Below are 12,119 nucleotides of genomic sequence, written 5' to 3'. Positions count from 1 at the left end.
CATGTAGCATACTCAAAAAATGCTTATTAAATAGAACCCAAAAGATTTCTCCCTGCTTCAACCCCTCCAACACTGAGTTCTTTAGCATCACCCACTAATGTTCACATGCTATTTCTGATAGCAGCTGTATGTATATGTCATGGTAAACAACAAAAGTATAAAAGCTATTATGGACAATTTTCTTTCATTTACTTTTAACAGCAGGTAAAATCAGCCAGCATTACAGAAAATAATATCAAGAAATGATAAAGTATAAAAGTAGCTAATTATAAAAAAAAATCCCATAGAGTTAAATTCACTTGACTGTTTTTTTTCTTGCCCTCTCCAAAGGTAGTATTTGAAAATGGGGCACAGAAACATCCTGAATGTAACAGCAAGAACTCAAAAAGCAGTATCTTTTTAACCATTAAGTGACTGGACCTTGAAGAGAAGGTACAGTGAAATGAAGCTTTAGTGATATAACAATACTTTTTAATGATATAAAGTAGCTTATTATAAACTTTCTGCAAAGTATTGGGGAAACAAGGAGACAAGAAAAGCAGATGAAAGGCAGACTTTAAAATGGTTACGGTGAGATAAGTGAACTTATTTTTCTCCCAAGCTTAAGAAAACAAACAACTTTTAGTATCACCTTCTTTTTTGCTGTATGAAGGCGAAATATTCTGCCTGAGTTTCCAGGTCCTCTATAGTCTGAACCATACAGCATAGACATGCTCCCCATCCCCACCCCCTGTCTAGGCACCCTCTGACCACCAGGCCGGGCTGTCCACCGACCCCCCCAACACACAGCTGCTCTGCTCCTCACTGCTGAGCTGCTCTTCAAGGATCCTGTTCCCCCGTGTGGCCATCTCTCTTCCCTGTACCTGATCACTCCCTACCCATAGCCCGAAGGCTAGCTCAGGAGTCACCCTTTCCACTCTGACCCTCCAAGTCGTTCTCTCTTGGAATGCCCACACCACTTAGAACCTTCAAGACACAACCGAGAACCTAAGTATGTACGCTTTATTAAATATATTTGTTTTCTCACCCTTTGTGCTAGTTTTGATCTCCAACTAAATTGAAACTTTGTCAGGAATAAGTGTCTTACACTTTATCCATTCCCAACAATGCTCAGCCCATTCATCCATTCACTCAATAACTATGGCGTACGCACCTGCTATGTGCTGGACAGTATTCTAGATACTACAAAACAAAACAAAACCAAAAAAGCTCTGTCTGCTGACATTCCGTAGGGGATGGAATGAGAGGGAGAGTTCTAGGAGACTGGTCAGGGACGTAACAAGGAGCTGGCCGGCTCAGAGCCTGTGAGCCATGATAAGGAATCCGACTCCCCCGAGTGAGAGGAGGAGCCCTTGGAGGTTTGCAGCAGCGAAGTGACGTGCTAGGACTTATATTTTCAAATGCTCACTATGGCTACTGTGTTGGAAATCTCTAACAAGGAAGCAAAGGCAGAGCAGGGAGATGTGTTGGAGGAACCTGCAATAATCCCAGTGAGAGGTGGTGGGGGCTTAGACCAGGAGGGGATAGTGGAAGTGACAAAGGATCAGATTGTGGGTACATTTTGAATGTAGAAATGACAGGATTTCCTGATGTAATGGATTTGGTTGACAAAAAAACAAAGGAGTCAATAGTGGCCCAAAAGATTTTGGCTTGAGCAACCCAGACGATAGAGTTGTATGAGGCAAGATCCCAGAGACTGCCAGAAGAATAGATTTAGGGTGGCAGGAGACAGCAGGAGTTTGTTGACATATATAGGAAAAAAAACTCCATAAATGTTGATCACCTATTCCAGAAAAGCTGGGGTTTATTTGTATTTCATCTTAAAAATCAATGATCCAATGACTGTCTCTACTATTCATAATATTAGTTTCTACAGTTATACTTTATGACTCAAGATAGACAAAGTAAGTTCTGATGAGTTCAACTCTTCCAAAGAACACCCTACAATTTGGGTTCATTTTCTTTGTTTTTAAATGTGGTGGTGGTGGGGGGGGGAAAGAGGAGAATCATTGTCAACCACCTAGCACATAAAAATGTTCCCGTAATAGACTGTTCTGTAAAGTCAGGATAGTAAATAAAATAATTCCTTTATACCACTGATTTATGCAGGCAGTCATGCATTCTTCATCAAAGTTTTATTGAGTGCCTGATATATGCAGGCATTGTATAGGATACAAAATTATTAAAACTAGATTCCCGAACTCAGGGCAAGTAAGGTAATTTTAATATCTGAAAACAAATCAATATAAATGAAAAGAATTCAAATGATGGAAGAAGAGAATGTAGCACTGCTATGACAAAAGAATTCCAAGATCATTCAAGGAAGTAGATAACATACACTGGTCACAGAACTATGAAAATAGTAGTGAAAAAATAGGTTAAAAAATCAGGAGGGCTTTTTTTTTTTTTTTTTACAAATATTCTTAAGTATCATGCTAGAGCCAAGAAGTTTTTTCAGTATGCAATGAAAAGTCAGGGAAGGAACATAAATACAATGTGATGGTAAGATTTACTCATTGGTACTCAAGTGGAGGAAGAAGAAAATAGGCCAATGCTATGTGTTGCACACAGAGGAAAGAACAATGTATTGGGACAAGTGCTACCAAAGTAGCAATTGATTCTGCTAAAACTATTCCAAGACTATATACAAAAGGCTGGGTATCTGGAATTAATGGTAGTGTGTGTATATATAAATAATACATATACAATAGAGTACTCAGAAGGAATAAGTATTCAAAGATAGAAATAACAATTATGAGTGATTTGCAGACTGTGGAGCTTGATGAAAAGTGGAAGACTCAACAATGACTTAGGTTCCCAGTAGGCTGACTAGAAAGATAGTGATACCACTAGCAGAAAATAAAAACTAATGCTAGAAAAGGATAAGTATGCTCTGTGTGTGTGTGTGTGTGTGTGTGTGTGTGTGTTCATATGTGTGCAGGTTGTATGCATACATTAAAACTAGGTTCAAAGGGTCAAGAAAATCATGGTTTTGATGAAAAATTTATTCTAACTGCAGAAGAGTTTCCTTGAGAAAGTCTCAGTAGGAAATGGCTACCTGTCCAAATGACTGACCCACTTCCAGCAACTAAGAAAGTATTTCTAACTGTGCTTCCCTTACAAGTAATAAATGCTCATGATTTATACTGCTCGACACAGGCAATCTTTTAGGTTTGCTGTTACTATGTTAAAGAAGTGAATGATATGTTGAATGGCATGTTTATTTTTAAAAATGCATCAAAATGTTTTTATTGCCAACAGTGAAAAATCATAATAAAGATATATATTGGACCCAAATTCATTACAAATTTTCTATCAAATTTACTATGTGATATATTGTCATTTACTAGTAAGGTAGTTACTGTTTCAATTTTAAGCCAAAGCACATAAACGCTATAGGTTGTTACTTTTAAATTAAACAAATGCTGCTGTCTGCTTGTAAAAGAAAGGCACTTCAGTGTCTCATTTTCAAAAGTAATCTTAATTTATAGATATCGAAATATTTTATACATTACTATGATATTTTAATAACTTTCTTCTACTTGGAGTTATTTATCATGTAACTTGTTTAAATAGAAGAGAGAAAAATTTTTATTTCTTAGAGACGTTTTTTGTAATTACAGTATACTTTTTAGATAAATCCATTTTTCTGCAGTTAATTTCTTTCAAAAATGATGATATGGAAGTATACAGCAATTTCATTTTCTTAATTTAAGAATCTAGATATTTGTTAAATAATTGACATACTTGATTAAAGTTAACACTTTGAAGAAACGTTTTAAATATCAGGTCCTCAAATGCTGTAAGGAAATTTCCTACTTGATTCTAGGTTTTTGTTCCCCTAACATGTGTTTTTTATGATGTAGTGAAGAACCAGTCTCACCTGTTTTTGATTGTAGGTTTCTCCTTGGTTCCTCAGGGGCCTCAATTGGCTGATCAGCCAGGAAAACTCGAGCCTGGTCAACAGCATTCAGGACAGAATATTCTTTCTCCTTTAACTCCCGTCTCAGTGCCTTTTCAAAGAGAAGCAAAAGTTAAATTGGTAACCTCATGTGTTCACCACATCATGGAACATCTTCAGTTAGACCACTTCTGACCACACTATCAAAGGAATGACTAACAATCAGCATTTAAGCTAAGTTAGAAGTGAAAATATATGAAAAATATGAATAAAAGCAAAAAGATGACTCCTGTAGAACTTAAATACGCAAAAAAAAAAAAAACCACTTTAAAATATTCACCTAAAGGAAATTGTTACAGTGTATTTGAACTTACAAAAAATGTACTTTTAGGCTTTTCACTAATGTCAGATTGCTAAAAATAATAGCCTGTTCTAAGATACTTTTTTCTTGTAAGACTGACAAAAAAATTACATCCAAAAGTACAGAAGAAGGTAATTTTACAAGAAGTAATGAGATCCTCAGAAGTGTTTTACATTCTTTAGAATACATTGAGAAAAAAATTAAGAGATAGAAACAAATTAAAGTACCTACATGAAATCAAAACTAAACCAAAGACAGCACATATAAAACAGTCTCCAATTATCTTAAAATATGTTCCATCTCTCGTGCTGAGGCAATTACTATTTTTCCTTTGTAAGGTTTTTCATGCAAATCTATGATTCTCAGAATAGTTTCTCTTTAACACTTTCATTCTTTTAAGTGAGGCTAAACTTTCACCCCTGCATCTACAAAAACAACAAACCTCTTTTAGTGACTACTGCAAGATATGAGTAAATGAAGATTTTCTCATGTGCTATTTTAACGCTGTTGCTAAATCAATATTGTTAATATTGTTATCTTCTTAAAATTATACATATAAATATAGCTCTAATACTTTGCTTTTGGTGCAGTTCACTGGAAACATTATGAAAACTCAGTTTGTTATTTTCTAAAATACTACATTCTTAATAGTATTTTAGAATTGATAAAATCTTGCCTTCTGAATATAACTAATTTTTTAGTAGTATTTAACTATGTTGGGATGACAGGGTATTTGCGGGCTAAATTCTTATCTTACACAGTTGACAAAAAGTAAAAATAAAAATATCTAGAAGTACCAGAATAATCATCTTATGTAATTATATGGAGCTAAATACCAAAAACACACTGGTAATGAGGTGGGGAGAGATGAGAAGAGCTGGCAAGGAGTAGAGCTAGATACAGTGACAAAATGCTCATTTTTGTGTAAACACTGTAAATTTTTTTGACTTTTAAATGATGTACAATTATTACTTCCATTTAAAAAACTTGAATTAAAAGAATAAAAGGTAACCAAAAACCCACCAATCTGCAATTCAGACAGTGATGAAATACAGGATATAGGATGAAATAAAACTTTCTCTAAAATATACAGATACATTTATGCAACCTTCCTAGTATCTATAAAACGAAAAACTGTGAAGCAAGCCCAAATCAACAAAATTTCCACAGCAATTAGGAGCATTAAATGAGATGTTAGGAGGGAAAGGACAAACCCTCCATCATTTCTTATTTAAGAAGTGCAGCTTGTTCCTAACACAAAGAATGATAAAGGCTTGAGGTGATGGATACCCCAATTACCCTGATATGATCATTACACATTGCCTGTATCAAAACAACACAAGTACCTCATAAATATATACAATTATCACATACCCATAATAAAAAACTTAAAACTTAAAAATTAAAAAAGAAACAGAAAAAAGAAATTCAGGTTGTGAAGAAGTTCCAGGGTATAACATTCCAGGAAATAAAAAAGATTATCTTATGACATTTAAAGTTTCTGATATGTGGAAATAAAAGAAACACAAGAGAAATGGAAAGATATACATTTTTAATCGAGAAATATATATACACATTTACAGGTCTTGAGCCAATTAACTTAGGTTATTGTGTTACTAGAGCAGGAAGCTCTACAGGAGTAAAAATAAACCTAGTATTTACTTCCAAAACCACCTGGAAATACAAAATAATGATATGAAAAATTATGATGCTTAAAAAACAGCAGTGAAAAATCAGTGCATAATACAGCAAAATTATTTTTAAAAATTTTAGTGGCCAAGAGTATTTATCCCCCCAACCCAAATCTCACCAGTAAATGTGGGAGTGGAAAAGATTCTGAAAATGCTAGGCAAGAACTGTGCTAGATTTCTTCTTTTGGGAAGGGACGTCCCAGGAATATCAGCTATTTAATGTGAGCTGTGGAAGAGAAGGTAAAGGCACTAGAACACCTTTTCAGTTTGGTTTGACAAACAGGAGGACGAATTCACAGACAGTACTTAGAGACTTAGCACAGAAGAGAAACGCGAAAATACCAATAGGTAACGAGGTGGAAGGAAATGAAAAACTGAGAGAAGAGGCAACACAAAGGAATGTGACTCAGAAGGAAGAGCAGAGGCCGTAGTGGTCCTGCAGAAATACAAAACCGTTAGGGGGTGTGTAGTTCACAGTGGGCGAATCCAGATCTTATGCTCTAGAGAGGAGATACCATGATCCATACAACTTAGGTGTACAGCAATTCCTGACTGGGAGCTCTGGACTATTATTAATAGTAGTCCACAAAATGTGTGTTATTGAGTAGGGGTGTGGGGAGGGAAGAGGGCAAAAGAGAGATTTATCTTGGAACTATTTTTAGAATTTCCAAAATCCCAATGGAAATATACATTTCTCTACAGAAAGGATACTTGAAAAAAATGAACCCATCATTTTCCTGTATGGCTGGAATTTTATCAATTTAACACAATGCTCTCACAATAATTTATTTGGTTGGCTGTTAGCTCTGTCCACAAAGTTCTTTCCCCAGATAGCCACTTTGCAGATTCCTTCACTGGCTTTAAGGCCTTCTAAGAAGTGAGGCCCACCCACCTACGCTATTTAATGTAGCATTCCTCCTTTCCTATCCCCTGTATTTCCCATTCCTGTTCCTCTGCTGAACTATCGCCTTCTACTATGCAAGGTAGGTAATCAGTTATTAGTTTATTGCTTAATCTCTGTCTCTCTCAGATAAAATATAAGCTCCACGAGACCAGGGACTTTTTGTGTTTTTTTCACTGTGGTAAACAAAACACCCAGGTCAATGCTGTGCCCTGGACTTAGTAGAGCCTCTGAGGGCTCTGAAATGCTTCCCGGTGGAGGTGGTGCCTAAACTGGGTCTAGCAGAAAGAGAAAGAGACTCTCACAAGAGGAAACCAAACGGTAGCAGAAGAATGACAGAGTGTCACAGTTGTGCCCTCAGAAAACTACAAGCACTTCAGTGCCCAGAGAGTGGTCTCAGCTGAGGCTCAAGGTGTGGGCAGAGATCAGTCCAGAAAGACCACTATATGGGCTTTGCTGCATCCGAGACTCAACCCAGTAATGGGTGACAGGAAGCCATGGAAGAGCTGGACAAGTTGCGGGAGGGGGGGGGGACTGTCAGATTTATATTTTTGTTTTTTATAATATCATTGTCAGGTCTCCTAGATGGATAAAAAAACCAGTCTGAGTCTATGAAAATCCCACAAGTCGAGAGAATCTATTTTCCCTCCTGACCACATTAAACGCCAGCACTTCATAAAAAAAAAATCCTCTCTGCACAGGGTGCTGGCTGGGGAATGTCTCGTGCGCTCCTTTGATATGCCAAGTATGAGAGGCAAGTGTGAGCAAGTGAGAACCGCACCACGTGAGTACAAACACGGGGCTCTGGCCCTAATGCCAACTCGACATCTAAATATCCTAGAGAGCAGCACACATGCAGTAATGTCTGCTCATGCCTTTTTTTTTGTAAATTTAATTTTGTTGTTCAATTTGTCCTATTTCAATTATATTTAATTGCATGTCAGAAATGGATTTAACTTTCAACAGCATTACACATATAATCATTTCACCACCCTTCACCTCTCAATTAGACATAAAAGAAACCTGCATTTTCCAGCCACCTGGTGAACATTAATGATAAGGTAATTAGACTCCAATGAGTTGTTTTGTATACAGACCTACAAAGTGGCATTCAGGTTTAGGTTCCAATATCACATGACTCGTGTGTGTGTGTGTGTGTGTGTGTATATATGTATATATATATATATGTATATATGTATATATAGGCCACCTTAAATGAGTATAACATAATCTAATTGAAATGTTTCTATTTTAATGACTTTATATTTTCATTCAAAACAATTCTGTTTCCAGACAATAACAAATATTGGTGAGGCTGTAAAGAAACTGGAACCCTCATGTATTGTTGGTGAAATGATGAAATGATACCATTTTGCAGAGCAAAATATAACAAAGACCCCCAAATCTGTTCATCCTAAATTGAAATAATTAATGGATTCTAGTTAGTTCTGGATTATTTTAATATCTACTTGGCAAATTACTGTTAATAATTTTTTGATGTAAAGTTAGTTTTCTTCTATCACCTATCAGCTACTCTGTGCTAAGCATATCAGTCATCTGTTGGTTTTTATTTTATTAATAGCAAATCTCCTTTCCTCTCCCTAGATAAACAAGGAACTGATCCCACTGGAAGGGACAGTATGGGTTCACCCCATCTTTTCCCATTTTTTCACACCCTAACCCATCAGGTAGCTCTATAGGGCATGGTTTCAAAACTACTGCTAGTCATTAGGATTGAACAGTGTATCCATTATCACTATTGCATATCAAACCCAACTAAAGCTTAGTAGCTTAAAACACCAACAATTTATTTTTCATGATTCTGTGGGTCGGCAATTTGACCAGTTCTTCTGCTAGTACCACCTGGGATTACTTGTGAGGCTAAAGTCATCCACAGCTTGAATGGGGCCGGAGGTCCATGGTGGCCTCACATGCCTGGAAATCACTGCTGCCTATTGGGTGGGGCACCCTTGTTTCCCTGTATGTGGTTCCTAATTGCTGTCCAACATAGTGACCACCAGTCACGTGGTTATTTCTCACTTGAACTGTGGCTAGTACAACTGAGGAGCTGAATTTTATATTTTATCTAATTGTAAGTGATTTAAACTTAAATATAAATGGGTACACGTGGCTAAGGGTTACCATCTTAGCGCAGCTCTAGAGTTTGCACACCACTTCTGTCATGTTCTATGGCTTTAAGCAAGTCATGAGGCCAGCACAGATTGAAGAGAATGGAGAAGTATGCTTCATCTCTTAATGACAAGAGGAAAAATGTCCCTCTGCATAGGGGCTTGGACACAGGGAGGCATGATTCATAACTATAACTATTTACCACATGGGATAAGGGGGAAAGAAACAGCTGTGTTGAAGATCGGACTAATAATATTTTATATAAGTGGTCAGGGAAGACATCTCAAAGATGGTGATATATGAAAAAAATATCTGAAGAAAATGAGACAACAAGCCATGAGAATATCTGGCAAAAGAGCAATCTAGGCCCAGGGAACAGAATGTGCAAAGGCCCTGGGGGCAAGTGTGTGCCCAGTTTAGCAGTTGGTGCTATCAGAGCTGAGTCAGTGAAGGATACAATATATAAAGAAATATGCTAGGCACAAAAGGAGACAACAATTAATCAGCTATGGACCCAATCTTTAAGAAACTTGTAGTCTAAGGGGAAGAAAAGAATTATGCTAGTCAGAATGTGCTAAGGACCACAAATTGTTGAGAGAAGTACAAGGAGGCCACTGAGGAAGGAGCCCATTATATACAAATAGATGGTCAGCCTTCTCAAAAATATGTGAACTGTGTTGAAAAAGAAATTGGAATTAAGTTAAAGGTAATTAGAAGGAAATGAGTTCAAGAAAATAGAATAAACAAATGTAATCTAGTCTCTCATTGTTTCCCTGTTATGTATCTTCCGCATGCTCACTTAAACTAAAAGAATCCCTGAAATGTCAGATGAATAAAGACCTGATTATAAATATCAGAATTTATCTACCTAAATCACAGAGTTTTCATTCTCAACAGAATTTCTAAGAGCCCGACGTCCCCTGTATTAGAGACTACCCTTCCTCCTATGCCACCTCTTCTAACTCTTTCAAACTCAGGGTGCTCTCTGGCAGCTGCTGGCGTTCCTGAGTGCCAGGCAGCAGAATAAATTGCTGCTTATTCAACTTTAAATGCCTTCGGAGAGATTCTCAATTACCCGCCTTTAGTGCTCTGGGAACATTTCTCCACACCTGCTATAACTTAGTGGGAAGGACACGGGATTAAGGGATAACGAGGTATAAAAAAGTTCCTGGTGTGGCGTAGGTCAGAAATACTCGCCAATCAGCTGCTCTTCGTTTTCATGGTGAGCATAGCATCAGCTCGCTGGAATGAATGAGCTTCTGCCAAGCAAACAGCAGTAATATCAGTTATTCCTGGCAGCGCTCACATGGACAGGACCCTGCAAGTTTCTTAATAAGAAAACAGGGTCTGAGAGAAGCTGGAGACAGGAGGGAATACCTGGTATCTTCTTCTGTCCTAAACTAGCAACTGGCCATACTGGACTGAGATAAGGGGAGAAGACATGCAAACGTGTGTGTACCGAATCCTGGGTGCCATCTGCCTTCTTTAGAGAACAACTCTTTCCTTTCTTCAACCTAAAGCCATCCTCCAAATTGTCTGTATATCAAGTGGAGCTTGATACACAGATATCCACAGAGGATGTACTTTTCTTAATATTTTGTAGATCATGATATTAAAATCATAGATAGATCATGTCACTCTCCTGCTTAAAACCCTCCAATGGCTTCCTCTTGCGCTTAGAATAAATTTTAAACTTCTTACTAATGTGAACTCTCCCTGCTCTCCAGTCTCCTCTCCTAATTTTCTAACTTCAAAGTCCTCATTTCTGTCCCTAGAATATACCAAGCTTTTCCCTCCTCTTGGCCTTGGCAACTCAGAAAGCTTTTGCTTCAAATCTTCAACGGCTGGCTCCTTCTCATTAGGTTTCAGCACTCAGGACATCTTTTGGATAAATGAATAAAGAAATGAATAAACTGACATAAAAGAAAACGTGGAACCTCAGGAAGCTTTAGTTAGAAGGAAACCAAGGCAGGATAACTCTGGGGAAATGAGCATTTCATACACAGCAGGTCTGGGGAGGCAGCAGCATGGAATAACTTGAAGCAGGAGGGGAGAGAAGTAGCTGTCTCCTGAGAGCCCGCCATAAAAGTTATTTCTCAAGACACAATATCTGCATGACTTTCTCAGCAATTTCACTGACTGTCACTGGTGAAAGTCAAAGAAATCCACAGGGCTCACCCTCCCTGGTCCTTTAGGGATCCGGCTCCAGTGCCACCTGCACCATCAGCACAAACCTCGGCCCTCCCTACACTGTGCCTTCATGGCGCTTGGCGTCCACTCTGCAGGAGCATTTGGCACCCTCTCCTTCCATGGCCTCTTTGCAAACCCGACTCCTGCACCACACTAAGCCCCCATGGAAGGCTCACATCTGTGCCCCAGACGATGTTATGGAAATGCAATGAATATTTGTATGAAAGAATGAAGAGACATCAAAAATACTGTTGTGGTGGTGTAAAACCAGATAAAGACTTGCAGCCCCAAAGCCTTGTGCTCCGGTGCAATCCTCACCATGCATGCACAGCCTCCCCCACCATGAGCCCTTCCTTGGGTTTGTCCCTCAACCTCTCTGCATGTCAATAATATCTCTTATTTCACTAACTTTGTAGGTGAGACAGTGGGTGGGAACATATTTTGAAACTATTCAGTGCTGTAGAATAACAAGTTAGTAGTAAGAGGATGCTGATCTTACCATCTTTCCCCACTCTTCTCTAAGACTGAATTTCTTTCCAAAGCCTCTATTCACTGTTACTTGTGGAGGAAAGTTCTAGCAATTTTATCTACACCTTTGGATGAGCAATACCAGTTTAAAACCCTCCATTTGCAGAAAAAACTGAATTAATTAATTTAACTCTTCTAAGGGATAAATCATTTAATTGGAAAAAAATAGAATTATGTGATTATCCAAGATGAAGCAAAAATGTTTGGTAAACAGAAAACTGTATTGCAATAATCTTAGGTCACTTTAGATTCTTAGAAAGCAAACAATAAAAACAAATGTAGTGGGTTTTTTTTTTTTTGGTGAACCAATTTGTTCTAGAATAAAACAGCAAGGCACAGCTCTGGGGAGGTAAAAATGGTCAGCTAGATCACATCGAATACAATAATTTGAGACAAATATCAAATTTCTTCAACTGA

The 12,119-nt window shown here is 37.7% G+C and overlaps 1 protein-coding gene across 2 annotated transcripts in view; it reads right to left on the bottom strand.

Moving 5' to 3' along the window:
* Positions 1-12,119, bottom strand: part of UTRN (utrophin) — a 478,322-nt gene that overhangs the window by 116,245 nt on the left and 349,958 nt on the right. For both annotated transcript variants that reach the window (XM_069488656.1, XM_069488657.1), the window contains one exon: positions 3,884-4,013. In XM_069488656.1, coding sequence (XP_069344757.1) covers positions 3,884-4,013 — 130 coding nt within the window. The remainder of the gene's footprint in view (positions 1-3,883; positions 4,014-12,119) is intronic.

Source organism: Eulemur rufifrons, chromosome 15 (assembly GCF_041146395.1).
Source record: "Eulemur rufifrons isolate Redbay chromosome 15, OSU_ERuf_1, whole genome shotgun sequence".
Taxonomy (NCBI): domain Eukaryota; kingdom Metazoa; phylum Chordata; class Mammalia; order Primates; family Lemuridae; genus Eulemur; species Eulemur rufifrons.
Note: the sequence above shows the minus strand (reverse complement) of the source record. Positions and strands in the feature narration are given on the sequence as shown.